This window comes from Sus scrofa, chromosome 7, assembly GCF_054392235.1.
Source record: "Sus scrofa isolate SSC_HxYL_T2T_F1_AM1 chromosome 7, Sscrofa_HxYL_maternal_Yorkshire_Landrace_v2.0, whole genome shotgun sequence".
Taxonomy (NCBI): Eukaryota; Metazoa; Chordata; class Mammalia; order Artiodactyla; family Suidae; genus Sus; species Sus scrofa.
This window is the reverse complement of record NC_139389.1, coordinates 57,423,381-57,446,480: the sequence shown is the minus strand read 5'-3', so window position 1 is coordinate 57,446,480 and position 23,100 is coordinate 57,423,381. Positions and strand designations below refer to the sequence as shown.

General features: G+C 42.1%; 1 protein-coding gene across 50 annotated transcripts in view; it reads left to right on the top strand.

Moving 5' to 3' along the window:
• The first annotated feature begins 1,092 nt into the window (after nt 1-1,092).
• Nucleotides 1,093-23,100, top strand: part of MTHFS (methenyltetrahydrofolate synthetase) — a 315,580-nt gene continuing 293,572 nt past the window's right edge. For 15 of the 50 annotated variants that reach the window (XR_014810306.1, XR_014810305.1, XR_014810316.1 and 12 more), the window contains exons 1-2: nt 1,093-1,273; nt 8,449-8,710. Coding sequence is in view for 6 of the 50 variants with exons in the window: in XM_021098846.2 (XP_020954505.2) it covers nt 1,157-1,273; nt 8,449-8,710 (379 nt within the window). In the remaining 44 variants the exon portion in view is untranslated. Of the gene's footprint in view, nt 1,274-1,411; nt 1,610-6,948; nt 7,065-7,665; nt 7,774-8,448; nt 8,711-8,824; nt 8,879-11,366; nt 11,570-23,100 lie in introns of those variants that run through there. The other 35 variants (XR_014810337.1, XR_014810331.1, XR_014810336.1 and 32 more) reach the window with 6 other exon arrangements.

The following is a 23,100-nucleotide window of genomic DNA, read 5'->3' as shown; positions in this document are numbered from 1 at the left end:
TCTTTATCCACCAAATAATTAGCTTTCTCACCTTTTCCTCAGATTACCGAGTGTGAACATTGTCAGGGGTAAAACTGACATAAAAGAGCCTTCCTCCACACCTAGTTCTTCCCTTAAGTTACCATCTTCTCTTCTCCCAATTCAGATCACAGACCCTGCAAGGAAAAAAGTCTCGGGTCTCCGCTCCTAATCATGTTTCTTTTTTCCTTGTGTCTTTTTAGGGCCACACCCAGGGCATATGGAGGTTCCCACCATAGGGTCAAATTGAACTGCAGCTGCCAGCCTACACCACAACGCAACGCCAGATCCAAGCTGTGTCTGTGACCTACACCACAGCTCTTGGCAACATCAGATCTGTCAGATCTGTAACCCACTGATTGAGGTCAGGGGATTAAATCTGCATCTTCATGGATACTAATCAGGTTCATTTCCACTAAGCCACAACGAGAATTCCATAATCATCTGTTTCTGAAGGAATAGAACTTTTATAGTAGGAGCAAGTTCCAGTTATTCCACAGTGAAAATCTTGTTGGACTTTAACCCTGTAATGGACTTACTTTCAGTCCTAAATAATCCCTAAATAATCTAGACGTGAACAGAAGACAGAAGCTGCGAGTAAAGGGAAGGTCACTTGCTTCATCAGTGATCTGTCCCACCCATCAGCAGTAAACCAACTCCCTCCCAGCTACAGGAAAAGAAAAAGAGGAAGGTGTTATTACAGAAAAATAAATGAATAAATAAAGGTAATTTTCCCTGTAACTAGTAGGACTGTCTATCGCCCACATTCTCTTTGTGGCTTGCCTAAGCCTTTTCAGGCCCCAGACAGTCCCAGTACTACATGACACATGGCACGTAGGGAATCAAGAGTGGCGTTTATAGTACTCCTTCCAATAGTACTGCAGGCCCAAGGAGGTCTGGCATGCAGAGCAGTTCAGGATGCAGACAGAGCGAGCAACCGGGAAGTCGGTGACCGCGACCTGCTGGGGGAGGGGCGTGCGTAGATCGCAAAGGCTGCACGAAAGTCGGGTCCCAAGTGCGGGAGGCGTGGTGCGCCTCGCGACCCGGAAGCTAGCGGCCCGCCCGTCGGAGCCCGGACCCTCCCCCGCGCCAGCAGATCCAGCGGCGTGCGGACAAGGGGCCAGATCGCGCCCGCGAGATGGCGGCGGCGGCCGTGAGCGGCGCTAAGCGGAGCCTGCGGGCCGAGCTGAAGCAGCGTCTGCGGGCGGTGAGCGCCGAGGAGCGGCTGCGCCAGTCCCGCCTCTTAACCCAGAAGGTGGGAGATCGCGAGGACGGCGCCCACAGCGCCAGGACCAGGCAACATCAGGCCTCTGTCTCTGCGCAGGCGCAAGCCTCTGTCGCGCGCACGTCCGCCAGGCGCGCGCACGTCCCCCAAACGCGTGCAAAGTCCTTTGAGTGTGCGCATGTCCCGTTGTGGGCGTCTGGTTGCTCTTGGGCACCGGCTCGTGGGGTTGACCGCGGCGTGGGGAGTTATGGGGCTTTGGAGGGAGAGGATGGAAATGGGTGACAGACTGCTGAGGTACGAGCAGCGTGAGAACTGAAAGATCTGGAGGGGAAGACAGGTGAACCCCTGAGCGCCAAGGTGCCTTCAGTGAGTCTCAATTACAAAGAAGAGTCCAGTAGTATCAGTAAAATATCCAGAGAAAGATGCAGTTATTTCAGACGATGGAGCGCAAGAAAGGATGCAGAGGTGTAACAGGACTGAAGCCCAGTGCTGCCGGCACTTCATTGAGCGTGTGGAGGGCTGGGCCCTTTCTCAGTAACCCTAGGGCCTAACCTTCTTGCCCGCAGTAGGTGAAATTACATGCTTTTTTCGAATTAGTGGAAGAAAGAACCGAGTCTCATACTTAGGCTCCCTGGGAGATAGGAAGCAGAAGAGGGAAATTAGGAGAATGAATCGGGTTCCTTGTCGGTTGTCATACTCGGTTTCATTACTTTTGCCGACCAACTTGAATTATATTTTCAGTCTGTTTATGTAGTGCCAATTTTCTTATCAGTAAAATGGCAATCAGATCCTGTCTTGAGAGTATGTTCTAGAAAATGTCTGGGAGACTGATTTTTGTTGGACATCAGAGGGGAAAAAACTGATGTCCTGTGAATAAGTAAATATTAGTAATTCTGGGACAAACTAATGATCTGTCTTCCTGTCTTCCCCAACATCCTGTCTCTCATATAGATCCCAATATTGTATTCGGAAATTAGCAGGAGAGCCCTTTTCCTTGATGTTCCCTTAAATTAGATATGGCATAAGAATTTTTCTTTTTTTGATCTTTTGTGTTTTTAGAGCCGCACCTGTGGCCTATGGAATTTCCCAGGCTAGGGGTCAAATCTGAGCTGTAGCTGTCTGCCTACACCACAGCCGCAGCAGTGCTGGATATGAGCCGCATCTTCAACCTACAAGGGTAAAGCCAGATCTTTAACCTGCTGAGCAAGGCCAGGGATCGAACCCTCGTCCTCATGGATACTAGTCGGGTTCATTAACCACTGAGCCACGTTGGGAACTCCTGTCCTAAGAATTTTTTAATTGCTCTTCACTATTCTATCATCCATTAGTTTCTCAAATTCAAGGATCCTATGGGTTAAAGCCATAAAAGCAAATACAAGCATTTCACTTCACTCTTCGTATGCATAGGTGTGCAGGAGGTGATCTATGCAGATGTTAGTATATTTATTCAAATGGAATTTTTAAAGCTATTATGAAGAAAGTATTGCTTGCTTTAGTGGATATAGAGAAATATAGGAGCTTAGCCTTACTCTCCAGGTGCTTAAAATTTAGCTAATTAGTTCACATATATTGAAGGCCTACATTAGTCTATATTTTGCTTTGTACTGGGTTGGGGTAAAAAAAAGATAGGATTGGAGTTCCCATCGTGGCGCAGTGGTTAACGAACCCGACTAGGAACCATGAGGTTGCGGATTCGGTCCCTGCCCTTGCTCAGTGGGTTAACGATCCGGCGTTGCCATGAGCTGTGGTGTAGGTTGCAGACACGGCTTGGATCCCGCGTTGCCGTGGCTCTGGCGTAGGCTGGTGGCTACAACTCTGATTCGACCCCTAGCCTGGGAACCTCCATATGCCGCGAGAGCGGCCCAAGAAAATGGCAAAAAGACAAAAAAAAAAAAAAAAAAAAAGATAGGATTGTTGCTCTAAAGGAACAGAGAGTCTAGAAGAGGAAACAGATATGTGAATGAAGAATTGCAGCACTTTCAGATACATGGTAACATAAACACCAAGGCTTTAGAAACATAAACACCAAAATTCCCCTAGTAGCTTAGGGGAGGAGGAATGAGAAGGCTTTCTGTAGGAAGATGTCTAAGATATGTTTGGAAGTACGAGATGAGTTTTGTCAGGTGAAGGGAAGATAGAATGTGTGAACATGTGCAGAAATATTTTGTCAAGAGAGGGAAAGACACAGTTTAACACGGGTTTTAGAACTATGCATATCTGGATTTAATCTGACTCCACTGCATTTGAGCTGCATAAGGCCTTGGACATGTCTCCTTATCGTTCTGCTTCCTTATCCGGTTTCTTTTCTGTGAAAGGGATGATATCCTTTCAGGACTATTGTGAGGGTTAAAGAGCTGTGTTAAAGAGATGTTATATATTGAGTACTTCACGTATTTTTTTTTTTTCTTTTTTCTTTTTTAGGGCCACACCTGGGGCATATGGAAATTCCCAGACTAGGGGTTGAATCAGAGCTACAGTTGCCGGCCTACACCACAGCCACAGCCGCAGCCACTCAGGATCTGAGCTGTGTCTGCAACCTACACCACAGCTCACAGCAACGCCGGATCACCCACCCACTGAGCAAGGCCAGGGATTGAACCCACATCCTTGTGATACTAGTTGGATTTGTTTCCACTGAGCCATAATGGGAACTCCCTACGTATTTTTGATATATCATCTGGCAAAAGAATATTGGCAGCATTTTGGAAAATGGATTGAGGAAGGAAGAAAGAGAAAAAAAAAATGCAGACCAGTAGGGCCCTGTTGCGATATCAGGTGAGATGTAAACAAGGGCTTGGGCAGGGAAGCCAGTAAATGGGAGACTGTGCAGTGAGAATCAGTGGGCCTTGGAAATTTATTGCATGGAGGTTCCAAAATATTGGAAAAGGGGAGTCAGCTATGATTCCAAAATTTGGAACTGGGGATAAAGGGTGTTTACTATTACCAGGTGCAAGAAATGTAGGTGTGGGAGCAGATTTTGGAGGGCTTGGAGGAAATGAAGATGAGTTGAGTTTGGTTTCTTTGTGTGTAGTAGATTAGAATGCAAAAACTCTAGGTGGGAATAGTAGCACTTAGAGGCAGAGCCACAGCTAGCAGTAGGTTGAGCTGGCATCAGAGGAGGAGAGAGAAGAATGAAAAAGCAGACTATTGGAGTTCCCGTTGTGGTTCAGTGGTTAACGGATCCGACTAGGAACCATGAGGTTGTGGGTTCGATCCCTGGCCTTGCTCAGTGGGTCAAGGATCCGGCGTTGCCCTGAGCTGTGGTGTAGGTTGCAGATGTGGCTCGGATCCTGCGTTGCCGTGGCTGTGGTGTAGGCTGGTGGCTACAGCTCCAATTCGACCCCTAGCCTGGGAACCTCCATTTGCCGCAGTGTGGCCCTAGAAAAGACAAAAAAAAAAAAAAAAAAAAGCAGACTCATGACTCAGTAATAAATACATTTTACCCCATACAAACAAATGCATTCATGTCAGTAATGTGTTTCACAACACAACCAGATGTTTCATAAACTCTTGCTAAATGCAATGAACTTTCATGTTTTCTCTATCATTTGAAAATGCTGATTGTAAACCACTGTTGATTTCATGACTAATGGATCAACGCCCCAAACATCAAACTACTGTGAGTAGAGCCATGTTTTGCCATCGTGCATGTTCAATAAAAGTATTAAATGATGCCTTTCTCCCAGTAGTTTTTAAGGAAGGCATGTTTATTCTTATTCACACAATACTTTTTAAAAATAATTTAGAAATTTATCAGAAAAGTAATGTATAGAAAATAAATTCAGCTTTATGCTTGATCTGGACTCTTCAACTAAATATGATGAGGAAATTAGTGCCCCTGTACTCATTTTGTCTTCAATCTTCGATTCGATCTGCAAGTTTCTGACACTTGTATCATTATATATACATTGTCAATTTTGTTTAATATTTGTACCCTGTTCTATAGTCGTAATGAGTCTACTGAGCATTTTCTGTGGCTGATTTCTAAGCTTGAAATTCAAGTGAATAGTATTGATAATATTTTGGGTTATATAGATGATGTTCACTATAGAACCAAGTTATATCATTAAACATGTAAGAAAAGGATGTATAATTTTACGTCACTAGATACGTTGGACTGAGAGGGAAATGTTTCAAGTGTCAATACCAAATACTTTCTTTTTCTTATGCTTTATAATTGTCTGAAATTATGTCATGTTTAGTTTTCACATTTGGACTATACATTTTCACTTTAGCTCTGTGTTGTAGAATTCTGATTGCCTTTTTTTTTTTTTTTCCTTTTTGGCAGAACAAGAACATGCCATTGTATGCCATCTTTCAGTAGTTTTTTTTTAGCTTTTTCAGGTCACATGTATGGCATATGGAAGTTCCCTGGCTAGAGGTTGAACCTGAGCTGCAGCTGCCAGCTGACACCATAGCCACAGCAATGCAGGATTCACAGCTCACAGCAACACTGGATCCTTAACCCACTGAGCGAGGCCAAGGATCAAACTCACATCCTCTAGGATACTAGTCCAGTTTGTTACCGCTGAGCCACAATGGGAACGAGATTCTTTTTTATTCTTTTGGTTAATATAAATCCACATTCTTCTTGAAAGCACTCCAGCCCACTGCTCCCTCTGGTCTGCTTGCCTTCTAGCCTGTGGTATAGCCATTGCCCTGGGCTTCCTCTTACTCTTTCTGAATTAGTGCTGTTTCTTGTATCCAGTGCCTTCTTTCTTTCTTTTCTTTCCCTTCTTATCTTATTAGAGTATATTCTCAAATAACCTTTTTTGGGGGGAGAAAATATCTATGAGGTAAATTTTTAACTACTTTATGTATTAGGTAATGTCTTTACCCTTGTATATCATTGGTAGCTTGAATTTCAAGTTGAAAGTTATTTTTCCTTGTTCTGCTTAGCACTCATGATCTCCATTCAATCTGAAGATCCGTATCTTTATCTTTTATGTCTTTGATTACTTCTTTTCCTTTCTGTAATTCCTGTGGATCAAATAGTAAAAATCTTAGATTGATCGATGTCTCTTCCTTAATTGTTTTAATTTTGGTAACCTTACTTTCCAAGTAGTTTTTTTTTTTAAATTCTCTGATTATTTTCTCAGCCTGTTTGGAAACACATCTGTTTATAGATGCAACTATCTTCTTGAATTTGTCTGAGAAAAGTAATTTGAATTAAAAAAAAAAATCTGTGTTCTCTGAATTATAATTATCGCAGTTTTCTACTGGATCACTTCCTACATCCCCTCCCCCCTTTAAAAAAAATCCTCCTTTTTTGTGTTTTGGCTTTCTAAAATGTTTGATGAACTTTTATTGTCTGCAGATAGTTATGAATGAAGGTGTGATAATGGGGATTTCTTAGCCTTTTGTAGTCATCTAGAGAGTCCATGGGAAGAGTGGATTCTGTCTGACCTGCATCCGCATCGAGTGTTGGGATCTGCTGCTGTTTTGTCTGCAAGTGGCTGTCCCATTCACTCTCTGTCTTCCAGAAACTAGTCGAATCTCTGTTCTCTTGTTATCAGTGCTATCAAGGCTTTCTTCTTCTGTGCTTCCTTATTGTCATGTAAATGAAATTTGAGGAAGAAAGAAAGATAAGTGTGTATACACAGTCTCGCACTGAATTTTAATTCATGTTTATTACTGCTTATTCAGCTCTTGAGTCTGTGTTCTGCTTTAAAGAGAACAAGATAGACACTTAAAATTCTCAGAAGCTTACGTGGTGCCCAGAGCCTCGGATCGGCTCAGTGTCTGGGTTTCACAAGTCCATTTGCTTTGCCTATTTCAGGCCTTCTTGGAAAGATGGAATGAACGTCCTTCCTTGACCCTGGTGAGGTGTTCTCTATCTCCTTAACTTCTGTGTGTCCCATTTTATTAGGAATAATTTGACTTTCTGTGCCTGTGTCTTTCTGGCAGTCATATTTATAAGCCATGTCTGCAGTAATTTTTCTCTTTAGCTTAGAGAACGGGGAAGAACAGAAAAGGAAGGAAAAAAAAAGGGAGCTAAGAACTAACTTCTGAGTCTGGAAAAGTTCTGGGATTATTAACATTTCTATGGGGAGCAAAGCTCAGCCCTCTTCTGCTCATGGATGATTAAACTGAGCATGTAGGGATTCCTTCACCCTATGGTCCAGGTCCACCTTCTTACAACGTGGCACTTGCTTTTAAAGGGTCTTTGCCCCTCCAGGATCCCCTCCCCACCCCCGACCTTGCATCTTTGTGAACATTTTAACATTCGTTTGAACAGAAGAGTTGTAGCAAATGCCACTGAGGTCAGTAGAACTAAGAGAATTGTGTGGCATGCAAGGTGTTGACAATAGCTAGGAATTCGCATTTAAATGTAGCTAGGATATTACATTTTGGGCACAAGAAGCAGTTAATAATCAACTCATGACAACATGTAGTTAAATGTTAAGTTGTGTATTAACTCTAAGCATTGTAAGGGTTCTGCAGAAGTCAGGAAAACTTAGGCCTTGAGTTGGCCTTAAAAGGCTAGAATTTGGTGGAGAAGGCTGACAATCCAGTGAGGCTTGTGGGAGGTAGGTTCTGAGTTAAAAGAAAGGACAGACTCTTAGGGAAGTGTGTGACAGGAGTGAAAGCTGCTAGAATGGGTGGGTGGGGTCAAGCCTGGAATTCCCCAGACAGCAGCAGGGCCCCATGTGACTTTTTTTTTTTTTTTTTTAATTTTTAGGGCCGCATCAGTGGCATATGGAAGTTCCTGGGTGAGGGGACGAATTGGACTGCAGCTGCCAGCCTATATCACAGCCACAGCAGTGTGGGATCCGAGCAGCATCTGCGACCTACACCACAGCTTGCAGCAACGCCGGATCCTTAACCACCAAGTGAGGCCAGGGATTGAACCCGTATCCTCACAGACACTAAGAACCTCAGTGGGGTTCTTAACCCTCTGAGCCACAGCGGGAACTCCCATCGTAACTTTGTAGTGAATTTTTGTACCTACTAGAGGTGTGCCAGAGACATGTAAAGGGATCAGAGAAGTAAGTGTGTCCAGAACTAAAAGTCAGGCTTCAGGATGCAGCGTTCTTTGACTGACTGTAGCACGCTGCTGGGCTTCTTGTTTGTTTTTTGTTTTAGGAAGAAGAAACTGGAGAAGGTTGAGAGAAAAGGGAGAAAGTGTTAAAAACTGTTAAGGGGAATCATTAATTTTTCAACATATAATCTTAGAAAATATAATTGCATCATTTTCCATTCAGGTGATTGCCCACAGTCAGTATCTAAAATCCAAAAGAATTTCCATCTTTCTGAGCATGCCAGATGAAATCGAGACGGAAGAGATCATCAGGGACATTTTCCAACAAGGCAAGACCTGTTTTATCCCACGGTATCAGTTCCAGAGCAATCACATGGATATGGTGAAATTAGCATCGCCCGAGGAAATTTCTTCCCTTCCCAAAACATCCTGGAATATTCATCAGCCCGGGGAGAATGAGATTCGAGAGGAGGCCTTGTCAACAGGTGAGTGTTATGGTATTAGAATTAGCATTTTAGGATGATGTCAGGCTGTAATGGATTATTATACCTCTGATCTACTTGTTATGGTTGGGTCAGTGTGGGTCACTTTTTCTACAGCGTTGAATTTGTATTTCACTCATCTTCCAAGACACCCACTTGATCTGGCTTAAGGTGAGATGCCCTCTGTACGCTGTGAAGTGTCAAGTGTAATAGTAAGGGACCAAGGTATTGTTGCTTTTTCACAATCTTTTGCCCTAACCTTGTGGGTTGAATTATACATTCTCCCTGAATAATACTGTCATTTCCCCTGGTTTCAGGTGTGGTCTGTATATTAATAAGGACATCATTGTTAATGCTAATAAGCATTTGTCTCTCTAGTTTAGACCTATCCACTAGTTGGATGTCACATGGGCATATCAAATACAACCTGTTCCAAACTGAATCACGGTCCCTGAACCCCTACCACCCCAGGTCACTCCTTTTTTTTTTTTTTTTTTTGTCTTTTGTCTTTTTAGGGCCGCACCTGTGGCATATGGAGTTTCCCAGGCTAAGGGTCTAATTGGAGCTGTAGCTGCCAGCCTACAGCACAGCCACAGCAATGCCAGATTGGAGCCGCAGCTGCAACCTACACCACAGCTCACGGCAACGCTGGATCCTTAACCCACCAAGTGAGGCCAGGGATCAAACCGCAGCCTCAGGTTCCTAGTCGGATTCGTTTCTGCTGTGCCACAACAGGAACTCCTCCCGGGTTACTCTTGGTGCCCAGTACCATCAGCCGCCCAGTTGACCATGCCAGAAATCTCAAGGTCACTCTTGGCTTTTCTCTTTCTGCCCTGCCCCCTGCAGGATCTGCTGCCAAGTCCTAATGGTTTTATCTATTGAGTGTTTATTGACTCTGTCCTCTTTTGTCTAATCCCACTGCCACCGATGCAGTGTGAGCTGCCGTCTTCCCTTGCGGCTTCTAGCAGCTTCCTAACTCTTCTTCCTTTCTGTGTCCTGGGTCCTCTCCTCCCTCTCAATCCATTCTTCCCACAGTAATTGAAGCAAGATTTTAGAAATGCAAAGCCGACCATTTCTCTCCCCTGTCCAAAGGCTTTCAGTGACTCTCTGCTGCCCTTACTTTGAAGTATATACTCCTTAACAAGACTCTTCCTTATCTGACCCTGCATATCCTTCTGTGCCCTCACTTTATAGTCTAAGTTGTAGTCACTCTGAATCTCTCCTAGATTCCCAATCCCATTTTTAAAAATTGAAGTATAGTTTATTTACAGTGTTGTGTTCACTTCAGGAATACAGCAAAGTGATTCAGGCACATGTATGTACTTTCCATTTTAGATTATTGTAAGATTTTGAATGTATTTCATGGAGCTATACCATAAAACCTTGTTGCTTCTCTATTTTATACATAGTAGTTCGTATCTGTTGGTCCCATGCTTCCAGTTTATCCTATCCTTTCCCCTTTAGTAACCATAAGTTTGTTTTCTATGTCTGTGAGTCTATTTCAGTTGTGTATATAGATTCATTTGCATCATATTTTAGATTCCACATACAAGTGATATTGTATATTTGTCTTTCTTTGACATACTTTATTTTTTTAAATTAAAGTATAGGAGATTTACAATGTTCTGCCAATTTCTGCTATACAGCAAAGTGACTCAGTCATATATATATATATATATATACACACACACACACACACACACACACATTCTTTTTTAAAATATTATTTTCCGTCATGAAATTGGATATAGTTCCTTGTGCTATACAGTGGAACCTTATTGTTTATCCATTTTAAATGTCATACTTCCCATCTGCTAACCTCAAACTTCCAGTCCATTCCATTCCCCTTGCTGCTGGCAACCACAAGTCTGTTCTCTATGTCTGTGAGCCTGTTTCTATTTTGTAGATAGAGTTCTTTTGTGCCATATTCTAAATTCCACATATAAGTGATATCCTATGGTACTTGTCTTTCTCTTTCTGACTTAACTTCACTTAGTATGAGACTCTCTAGTTGCAGCCATGTTGTGCAAATGGCAGTATTTCATTCCTTTTTTATGGCTAAGTAGTATTCCATTGTATAAATGTACCACATCTTCTTAGTCTGTTCATCCGTTGATGGATATTTAGGTTGTTTCTATGTCTTGGCTCTTGTGAATAGTGCTGCAGTGAAGATAGGGGGTACAGGTATCTTTTTGAATTATAGTTTTGTCTGGATAGATGCCCAGGAGTGGGATTACTAGATCATACAGTAGCTCTATAATTAATTTTCTAAGGAACCTCCATATTATTTTCCATAGTGGCTGCACCAGTTTACGTTCCTACTAAGTGTAGGAGGGTTCCCTTTTCTCCACACCCTCTCCAGCATTTGTTATTTGTAAGTTTATTAATGATGTTCATTGTGACTCATACCTCATTGTAGTTTTGATTTGCATGTCTCTGATAGTTGGTGATGTTGAGCATCTTTTCGAGTGCCTGTTGGCCATTGGAGAAAAGTTTATTTAGGTCTTTTGCCCATTTTTCAATTAGGTTGTTTGGTTTTTTGTTGTTGCGTTGTATATATGTTTTGGAGATTAAACCCTTATCAGTTGCATCATTTGCAAATAATTTCTCCCATTCTTTGTCTTTTTTTTTTTCTTCTTCTTTTTTGGCCTCCCTGAAGCATGTGCAGTTCCCCAGCCAGGGATCAGATCTGAGCTGCGGCAATACCTCTGAAGAGATGCATGTATCTTTTCAAATTAGGCCAGCTTTGTTTTGCCTTCTCTACTGCTGGACCTTTATACATGCTGTTCCTTGGCCAACAGCCACTTGGAAGATTTAATCATTATCAAGCAGTCAACGAACTGGAAGCAAAACAAGCTAAGGGTACGATTTTGTAATCAAATGCCTCAAACCTATCTTAGAGGTGTATGTTTTTGGTTAAGGCTTATATAACTGCAAAGAAATCCCAGTGAAGCTTTATGCAATCTTCTCTCAGTTTCTGTTCCTTTTCCATGTAGCATCATAACCTACAAAATCAATATGACAGCGTGGGAAGAGACAGAGTCAAGGACTTATGGTAATAGGGAGATTATTTACTTGGCTATTTTTTCTGCTGTGTTATCCAGTTCTGTACTTTGCTAGATGTTTAGGCACCAACAGTCCACTCAGATCTCCCTCCTTCATGTCCTACATCAGTAATGATGGATGCCAACATTATGAAACTTTTTCGTATCTTTAAGAAGATTGCAAGCATTTTAAGACAAGAAGACATAAGGGAATACAGTGTATTTTGGGAGCTAACCCAGGCTTATAGATAAGGCAAGATACGAATTGTACGCTCTGACATTGTTCACACTTAATCAGCTTCTCCAGACTCATGGGCTCATGGGTAGAGCCTAGGGTACTTTCCTTATTCTGCTTAACTGTATTAGTGGCTCCTCCAATGCTTGCGTCATCTCTGTGATGGCCCTCTAATTGAAATACTACTTGGCATCCTTCAGTAACCACTTTCTCCAGAGGCAGCCCATTGTCTTGGTAGAACAGCTCTGTACCTTCTAGAATGTATTCCTTAGGTTGAGCTAAAATGCGTCACCCTGAAGCTTCATGCGTTCGTTCTGTTTCTATTTAAGTACGGTAGTGGGGGTTGTAAAGAAGAAGCATTATCTTCTCTCTTAATTTACCTGTACTTCCTGGTTAGGATAAACTCAGTCCAAGCGAATGAGCTGTATCATTTATGTATGGGTTTTAGCCCATCATATGGCACCTAGGTGGTCTTCAGTAAATGGTAACCGCTATTAATTTGAAACAAAAAGGGCAGAATTATTCATTATAAGATCAACTCAGCGCTGCCCAAGTGTTTAACACTCTGATAATTTACAGCAAACATTTCTCCAAGCATCTCATTGGTATCAGACACCTGGAAAGATATCTTTCAGCTCTGGAAAGATAACGTCCTGAACTTCAGGGGGCTCACACTCTAGCTGGGGAGACAGAAAACATATGTAAATAGAATGAGCATCCCACCTGCAATGGACTTCAAATATAAGTGTCAAATGAAAAGATACGGAATACTAAGAATACAGCAGTTCAAGACTTGGCCCTAAGATTCACTCAGAAAACTGGTTGTTCAGTTTTTTTCCTCCTCCATAGCATTTATTCATGCTATATTTGTGGGATGGGTTGCTTTTTCTCCCCATGTGTTTTTTTTGCAGGCACTTGCAATCTGGGTTGCAAAGGGCTAGGGAATTATACCTGTAGTTTCTTGCCACTGCGGTCTGGGAGCTGATGCTCTTTGCTGTTGTTTATAGAAATGTTCAAATAGGCAGTGTCTGCTCTTTGTTATCTCCCAGCATCACATTCTGCACCATGGATTTTCACTTGCATCAGCAGTTTAGAATATGGCATCTTCAGTGCTACAGCATAAATCTAGCTTCATAGTGTTTGGGACAAGCTGATTAGAGCTCAGATTGTCCCCAGTATAGCTTATGTAGCCTCTCTATCTTTCTGGTTTGCTCTTGTTATCACAGCTTAGAAAAAAGTGAGCTTTGGTGTCCTTGGTTGCAAGTGTAAGTTCCTAAGCAAAAATTTCACACAGGTATTTTTGTGTTATGCATATAGCAAAAAAAAAACCAAAAAACAAAAAACAAAACAAAAAACAAAACAGATGGGTAAGTAAAGTCGAGAGGCTACTTCTTTACTCAGTTTATTCTCAAAGTGAGGGCTGCTTGGGCAATTAGATTAGCCAGGAATCTTTCCATTGAAAATGCATAATCTGATTCAATGTGGCTTAAGCAAACCTGGGATATTATTGGTCCAGAGACTGAAAAATCCACAAAAGGGCTAGCTTTACATACGGCTGGATCAGAGTCATTAGAATCTACTCTATTTCTGCTTTTTTTTTTTTTTTTTCTTTTTTCCTTTTTTTAGGGCCACACCTACAGCATATGGAAGTTCCCAGGCTAGGGGTCAAATTGGAGCCACAGCTGCCGGCCTACACCACAGCCACAGCAACACAGGATCTGAACTGCATCTGCGACTTACACTATAGCTCACGGCAACGCCAGATCCTTAACCTCCTGAGTGAGGCCAGGGGTCGAACCTACAACCTCATGGTTCCTAGTCAGGTTCGTTAACCCCTGAGCCACAAAGGGAACGCCTATTTCTGCTTTTTTGACTCTGCTTTCATCTATGTTGGCTTCCTTTCTTGGTGCCAGAGGTGGCCATTTTCAGGTTCTGTGACATCATTATTGCTAGCAGTCCCAGCAGAAAAGAGCAAGTCTGTTTTTTAAAACAGCCCCAGTAAAGTTCTGCTCTTTAACTCTTATTGACCCAAATTGGGTCAGGCGTCCATTCGAAATCAATCACTGTGGCCAAGGACACACTGAGTCAAGGCTGAGTGACAGGCCTGGGCCTTACATGCCCATCCCTGAGCCATTTACTGTAACCGGGGTGAAAGGATGTGCTGACGGACTCCATGGGGTTCCTGGCCCACCTCTGCAGCCCAGCCCAAAGCGCTGAGCTGAGGGCAGGCTGAGAGTGATTCACCACCAGGAAAACAAGTGCCGTTGCCAGAACAAGGGGAATGGATACTGGACAGTCAAAAATCAAACTCACATCTGCTGTCCGTCATTGCTGAAAATCTGTAGATATAGCAAGCTCTTTGCACTTATGACTTTGTCAGCGCCGATTTTTTAATTTTTGGTCTTTCTGGAAGCTCTTTAGAAATTCATACCTGCCTGTGCATACCTGACATGTAACTCAAAAAATGTATGATCCTAATGAAGACTTCCTAGTCCTCAACCAGAACATTCCTATGAGTATCCAGTTTGTGACCATAAAATCATCCTTGTCTCTTTTGTATCCATCCAGTTACCCAGAGTTTTCTTTGTAATGTTTTTACCACTTCTCTCTCTCTAATTCCAGTTCGGGGGAATCTTTCACTTATCGTTTTGATTCTTCGTTGTCTGTTCCATTGGAATAAATTTCCATTTGGCTTCCTGACTATATTGCTTTTCCTGCAGTATCTCTTTTTGTGCAGGCCTTCTATCCCGTCCAAGCCTTTCCTTGTACATGGCATGGATCTGTATACCTGAGCAGAGTGAGGTTCCTGCTAGCTAACTGTTGCCAAGAAAAGGGACATAGGATAAAATTTAAACATTTAGGTTGCTTCCTGGTCCTCCTTGTCTTTTTTTTTTTTTTTTTTTTTTGTCTTTTTGCCTTTTCTAGGGCTGCTCCCTCGGCATATGGAGGTTCCCAGGCTAGGGGTCTAATTGGAGCAGTTGCTGCTGGCCTACGCCAGAGCCATAGCAACGTGGGATCCTAGCCGTGCCTGCGACATACACCACAGCTCATGGCATCGCCGGATCCTTAACCCACTGAGCAAGGTCAGGGATCAAAACTGAAACCTCATGGTTCCTAGTTGGATTTGTTAACCACTGCACCACGACAGGAACTCCCTCGTTGTCTTTTCACCTGACCCCTGCTTCTGCCTGGTGCAGTTGCTCTGCTTCAGCCAGGGTTGTGACAAGTGGAAGGCAGTATTTCCACAGTTAAGTCCATAGACCTGGGAATCAGATAAACCTGCATCTGAGCTCTAGTTTTGCTACTTTCTAACTATATGACTTTAACTCCTTTGAGTGTCAGTTTTGTCATCTGTAGAGGGATGTCATGAAACTGCCTCTCAGATCTGTTATGAACCTTGAGGGAGATGATGCCTGAAGAGTGCCTGGCACATAGTAGGTGCTCAGGAAAGGGGCTCTGGTTACTGATGTGGCTCCTGCTGTTTTTGCAGCAGTTGAGTTGTCACTGTGAACACACGTTGCTGTAGGATGTGGTAACATATCCAGGCTGGAATGTCTTAGGTGTTCCTTCCAGGCAGTATCTTTTTGTCCAGTGTTTAAGGTCATTGCATTTGGGTCAGACTGATCTGAATCTGAATCTAGGCTTTACCATTTGGGTAAATTGCTTGACATCCAAAGGACACATTTTTTTCCCTATGAAATTGGGGGTAATTGCAGTGCCCACTCATCGTGCTGTTTCGAGGATAAAGATGCCGCATGTGAAGTGCCTAGTAGCGAAGTGGCTCACGTGGTTAGAGATCAAAAATGTCAGTCGTTATTAGAGAAGCCTGTGCTGACCGTCTCTAAGCCCTCTTCAGCTGCCCCCAGTACTGTCCCTTTCTTCTCTAATTCTTATTCGCCTGGCACTTAACATATGTTCCCCTGTTTTACAAGTTCTCCTAGGGGGTATATTTCTTTTCTTTGCTGAGAGACTTTGTGATGCTGTGATTTATAATAAGAAATATGTGTTTGTCTTCATCCCTGTTTCTGGCAGAGCTCCTAAAAATCCTTGGAATTTCCCAAGAAGTAAGAGCAATAAAGGTTGTCTTGATGTTCATAACGAACCCCTTTCAACCACGCTTGCGTTTATATTAAAGTGGTGACTTTGGAAAGCACCTAAGGATGGGGCCTGGTTGCCAGGGGAACCAACTTTGTGATGAGAGGGTTGGAACTTTTAGTCCCCCCACCAGCCTGTCCTCTGGGGAGCGGGGAGGGGCTGGAGATTGACTCCATCTCCAGCAGTCAGTGATTCAATCAATCATGCTGATGTAGTGGAGCCTCTGTAAAAACCCAAAGGATGGGTTTGGAGAGCTGCCTGGCTGGTGAGCATGTGGACCTGCTGGAAGCTCCAGACCCTTTCCCTCTACCTTGCCTTGTGTCACTCTTCCATTTGGCTGTTCCTGAGTTATAACCTTTTATACTAAACCAGTCATCTAGTCAGTAAAAATGTTTCTCTGAGTCCTGGGAGGAGCTCATGCAAATTAATCAAACAAATCCAACTCAGGGAAGGGGTGGTGGGACCCTCCGATGGAGAGCTGGTAGGTCAGAGGCACAGGTGACAGCCTGGACTTTGTGACTGGCATCTGGCATGGGGGTTGCTGGTAGGGCAGGCTGTCTTATGGCATTGAGCCCTTAACAGTGGGACCTGACGCCCCCTCCAGGTAGCTGTGTAAGAATTGAATTGAATTGTTGGACACCCAGCTGGATGTCAGAGAATTGCCTGGTGGTACAGGAAAAAAAAAAAATTAGAGATGTGGACTCTTTTAGAGCAGAGATCTTCTCCTAAATCATCTGTACTCCTGGTGCCTAACATCCTGTGGTTCACATCATAGACTTTCAGTGAACGTTTTTTTGAGGTAAAGCCAACACTTCTGTGAATTCAGAGCATGCTTGTATAAATTTATGGATGATCAATATTTTATAGCCATTAAAGGAAAGCCAGATTTAAAAAAATAACAACCTAGGGACCTTTTAAAAAGCATATCAGGAGTTCCCACTGTGGCTCAGCAGGTTAAGAACCCGATATACTATCTTTGATGATGTGAATTCAATCCTTGGCCTCACTCAGTGGATTAAGGCTGGTGGAGGCCGACAGCTGCAACTCTGATGCGCCCCTAGCCTGGGAACTTCTGCATGTTGCAGGTGTGGCCATAAAAAGAAAAATAAAATAAAAAGCATATCAGAAATTGTTTTATAAGATGCTGTGATGCTTTTATTTGGTATATGAGCATCAAGGGTTCACATCAGTCCTGGATTGGAATAACCTTGCAATTGTTCTGTCTTCTTCCAACACTCGTTTGGGGGACGCTATAGAGTTAAGATCAGGGTGGAATGTTTTTGGGGACGCTATAGAGTTAAGATGAAGGTAGAATGTTGTACCTGTTGTGTTGTACCTGTTGTGTGTTCCTACACCTGGGTTTGGAGCTGTGAGTTGGTGTGTAGGCCCTGGGTCTCTGAGTCTAGACTCATGTGAAAGACTGGTCGGAACCCATGGGTCTCCAGGGCACCTGCACACATCTTGGCGCTTGAGGCACCCTGTGTGGGTGAGGGGACAAAAGAAGCTGTGTGCCGGGGTGGTTGCTGGGCCCAGGATGGGATGAAGGTGCTGCTCTGTATCTTCTGTAATGCCAGGTTCTCCTAGGAATACCAAGATTGCGAGTCTTTTCCATCTGCCGAGTCAGAGTGCCGCGTGAAACCTGTAGCAGCCGCCAGGTCTGTGCTGCGTGCATGGTCCAGGCAATGGGTATTGTCTCGTTATGTTCTGTGGAGACTCTAATAGCACTGTCATCATAGAGGACTTTCAAAGCGTCCACGAGAATTGTTTGTTGTATTTTTACTAAGCCAAGAAATTAGCAGTTATGGGTTCCTCCATGGTTTGATGTTTTGCTATGATTTACAGAAAACTTGCTGAAATGGTGTTTCTATACCTTTAACACATGTCTCTGTGCTTCGCAAAAATCCGCTTTACTCATTGTATTTGAACTTTAAAAAAATCCGCTTCACTCATTTTATTTGAACTTTAAAAATACATTCGGATGACTAAAAAAGAAATCAAAGCGGTTGTGATTTTGGAGTGTGCTTTTGCACACTGCACACGCTTTTTGCAGGAGTTTGGGGGCAACCTCTCCCTCAGGGGGGTAGAGACTGTTGCCTTCAGAGTTAGACCCTGTGGGAGCTGGAGCAAAGGCTACTGGTCCTCGCTTCATCATCCTTGTTTCAGAGGGGATAACTGACGCCCGGGGAGGTCAAGTGACTTCTCCAAGGACACACACGGAGTTCCTAACAATTCAGTGGTCACCGGGTTCTCCTCTTTTCCTCTGCCTTTGAGCCACCGTCTTTTCTTCACACCTCAGTTGTTAAGATGCTCTACCACCTGGATCCTCGTTCCCTCTCCTGACAGCAAACTGTACCAGCACCTTTCATGGGACAGGTACTGTTGGTAATTGTATTCATGGGAACCTTGTCATATTCTCCCAAGGAAGAACCTGATCTAAGTCACATGTCTCTAAAAGTACACTGGTTTTGAAGTTAAGCTTCTTTTCCATCATTTTATAGTCAAGTAAATGCACAGGAAGAACAGTCTAGGCTTTTATTGGTAACAGGGCCTTTCATTTGAATGATAAGTATACTCCTGATAGGCTTCCTTGGAGCGCTTCCAGGATTGTCTGTTTTATCTTTTGCAGCAGCACCTTTAGACTATATGCTCATTTTGGAGAGTGGTAATTTACTTTTTGTTAACTCCCAGCCCATTAAGATTAAAAGATACTACCTTAGGGGTTATGGCCTGTTTTTCTTGCCAAGATGGCTTAGCCTGCTAAACGTTCTATTCAAGCATAATGATTCATTGAGTGTACTATGGAGCACTTAAGTATCATTAAAAGGACTAACCCAGGTGACTTCAGACTTCCTACATATAGAACTTCATGTGTTTAAACTCTTTTTCAATTCAGTTTTTATTGCTTTTAATTGAGACATTAAAATGCCTATTAGGTTTATGTGTGTTTTTGTATATAGTTCAGTTGAGAGAAAAGGCAGAATTTTTAAGAGGAGGTTGAATTAGAAAAAAATAAGTTGTTTTTTGTTTAGTTTTCTGACCCTTAAATATCAAGTCAGAGTGGTGAAAACTGGCGTGTGCATAAATGCCACTATGGGTTTCCGTGTCGCCGTGGAAATGTGCTTTCTCCCCCTCCTCCACTCCTCCTTTCTTCGTGAGCAGATTCTCCCCTGTGTTCTGTCACTCCCTCCCCAAGGATTGATGGGACAGTCTTGCAGCCCGGGGAACGTCGGACCGCAGACTGGGGAGAGCCTCCGTCTTAGCCATCTGTGCTGTGGACAAAAGCCAAGAGGATCTGTATACTTCCATGGATGCCTTCAGCAGTGAAAATGGCCCTCTAAAATTCTTCATTGTAGCATTTTGAAAGGCCAACAAGACTGGGGTGTTTCTTTATGATGAATTAGAACATGTTCTTCTTTCCAGGAAAGTGAGTTAGGGCGTTTTCTCCATTGCGAAATGAGGGCAAGACATGATTTCAAGGAAGCTGGGCCAGTAAAATGAAATGAAATTCCATCTTTGTCCATTTGGCAAATGTTGGGGTTGACGTCTCTGTCTTAGGTTATGGCAGTGACCTGCTCCCTGGCCACCCTTCTCTGAAACTTGACTTCTCTGACTCATGTTCCTGACAAAGTGACCTTAACACTCACCTGGACTGTATTACTCCACCCCTTGAAAGGTTTGTTTTCACTTTCTAGAAAATAAGTCCAGATTCAGTAGCAGAATTCAAGGAAGATGAGAAGTGTGTGTGTGTGTGTGTTTTCTTTTGGGGAAGATCTTTCTGTCTTTGCTCTTCTAACTCCCTCAGCCTGACACGCCTATATTCTTTGTCTGACTTTTGAATCGTAATCATCCTTTAAGTCTGGCATAAAGGCTGCCTCTAGGAGCCTCCCTAGATTCCCCAGTCAGATTTAAACACTTCTTCCTTCATATTTCTACCCATGTTATGACACCTCAGTATGCTTTGTGTTATTGAATTGGCTTTATTATACCCCATGCTTGTAATTTAAACATTTTTTTTTAACTTTAATAATTGCAGGATTGGCAGTCCACCACTTACCAGGAAAGCCCATTCCATTTCAGACCACTTTATAGGAGGTTAGGAGTTATTTTCTATTTTAAGCTTGTGCCTTTGTGTAACTCTTTTAGCTGATGGTCCTGCTGCTCCTTACAGAAACCCTTAAATAGTTTGAAACATTTCCCTTGTTGTATTTGGGCTGGATGGTACCCCAGTGAACTTGATGCATCACCTTTTTCTTCACCATCTTAAAAATCCTTTTTAAATTATAAGCCTAATGATTGTATATTGAATGAGTGATTGATTGTAGCTGCCAAGAAATGTGAACATAATCCATCGATGTTTATTTTTCATGCTAATCATTTTCTAAAATCATGTATGTATTACTAATCATCCACAAGTAAGCAAGAAGAACAAGCCAATATTGTTGGATGAAGTGGGCAGTGAGCTATGAAATGGAAAATGAACAGAAACAAAACTGTCTTCCTATCTGCCCATCTCACGACTTTGGTTTAAAGTAGTACAATACACATAAAAATGTAAGTTTTCGAGTGTAGTGATGCTGGAAGCCAGAATCACTGCTAAGAAGTCCTGGGATGAATTAGTTTGTCAGATTGTCGAGACCAGTTTTTTTTTGTAAGCCTGACTCATTAGGGCTTTATAGTTTAGTAGCATTAAAACAAAACAAAACAAAACAAAAAAACCCCCGAGAAAGACATAGGAAAAAACTTTTTAAATTAGAGGTTTGTGTGCACCTGTGTGTATGTATGTGTGTGTGCATGCACCTTTATGTGTGTTTGTGTGTGTCTGTGTGTTTGTGTGTAAAGTGGGTCACAGTGTTTTTCTTACCGTAGGTTCCAGAAAGTTTGAAAGCTACTGGTTTAGGTGCCTACCTCTCAAAAGGCCAAGTATTTTTTTAGGGGCCCCTGGTGGACTATCAGTGGGCTCATAAGACAAAAGAGAACAAACAGTACATTTTCTTTAAGTGTTCATTTTACTTCAACATTTTGGGAAACAAATGTAGAATAACAAACAAAACCCTACACTGTTTTTATACCAAAACAAGCACGAATGTATTGAATATAAAAAAAATTCATGGAGTTCCTGTCATGGCTCAGTGGTCACTACTAGGAACCATGAGGTTGCGGGTTTGATCCCTGGCCTCATTCAGTGGGTTAAGGATCCAGCGTTGTGGTGTAGGTTGCAGATGCAGCTAGGATCCCGCATTGCTGTGGCTCTGGCATAGGCCAGCGGCTACAGTTCCCTGGCCTGGGAACCTCCATATGCTGCAGGAGCGGCCCAAGAAACGGCAAAAAGACAAAAAAAAAAAAAAAAAAAAAAAAAAGAATTCATTAATTTTAACCATAAAACACAAAATATCAAAATGAAAACAGTTTGGTTGTGGCGGGCCACGTTGGGCAGGTCCCCAGGGATTTTGTTCTTTTCTGTAGAAGTTTGGACAGTGTTGATCACGTAGTCTTTAAATCATGGAATACAAAAGAGAGGAACAATTTTATGTTAAATCTCTTTTTTAGTACCTTGTTTTGCTTCCTCTATTATTTTTATGTTTAAAGTTTTGTCAGTGGTTGATGGAGGGATTACACGTTTAATTAACACAGTTCAGTTTAATACCAAATTCCAGTAAAATATAGCAACTTGGTTTTTAGGTAATTCCATTCCTTTCCTCCATCATGCTATGAATAGCATGTAAATTATATGATATTTATATTATAAATTATATGGTATTATATGTACTGAAAATACAACATAGATGTTGTTTTAAAAATCATATGCCATAAACCTATCCATCACCTTCAAATATTTCCTCTCACTGTCTTTTATTTATTATTATTTTTGTGAGAAGAACATTTAACATAAGATTTATTCTTGGCGAATTTTAAAGTGTACCATACGGTCTTGTTAAGGAAAGGCAGTGTGCAGTACAGTGGATCTCTGGGACCTAAATCATCATCCGTAACTGAAACTTTGTACCTTTTGACTAATACCTCCTTGGTTTTTTCCTCCTCTCATGGAATTAGTTTCTTTTTAAAATCTTTTTTGATTCTTACCTTCCTACTACCCTGTGACTTTTTTTTTTTTCCTGACTCCTTCATTTATTTTTGCTCTTTCCTGTTTATTAATAAAAACATTCAAAATTTCTAATTTTTTCCCTGAATATAGCTTTAGTGACTTTCCATGAATTTGGATATATGATGTTATGGTCCCATTATCTTCTTTTTTATACTAATATCAGATGCTTTGTCTGTCTGAGATATTTAACATAATTTAAAAAAATTTCTAAAGTGTTTTGACCACTTTCTAATTTTATTTTTGACTAAGAGAATATTGGCATATACAATTTATCATTTGAGGAATGTGTTAACATTTTCTTTGTGGGTTCATGTATTTTGGTTACTTCAGTTAGGTGTTGCATTGGACAGTAAGCATCAGGTCCTGTGAAAAAAGGGCTTAAATAAGGAAAGGTGTTAATTAAAAAAATTTTTTAATCATTTTTTTGTTATTTATATTTATTTTCTCCAGTCTATGGCTAATCTTTTCATTTTCTTTTTTAAAAAATTATTTTATTAAAGTATAGTTGATTTACAATGTTGTTTGCTAATTATTTTTACTTTCATGCAAAAAGAATTTCAGTGGCAGGTGGCTATTGGCATTGATCTCTCAGCCTAAGGATGGCCCTGCAGTTTCTACAATTTTCTTGGTCTTTCTTTCTTTTTGTCTTTTTAGGGCCACATCCGCTGAATATGGAGGTTCCTTGTCTAGGGGTTCAATCAGAACTGCAGCTGCTGGCCTACACCATAGCCACAGCAACTCGGGGTCCAAGCTGCATCTGCAACCTATACCACAGCTCACAGCAACACCAGATCCTTAACCCATTGAGTGAGGCTAGGGATCAAACCTACGTCCTCATGAATGCTGGTCAGATTTGTTTCCACCGAGCCACGACGGGAACTCCTGGCCTTTCTTATCTGATTGAAAAGTGACTGCT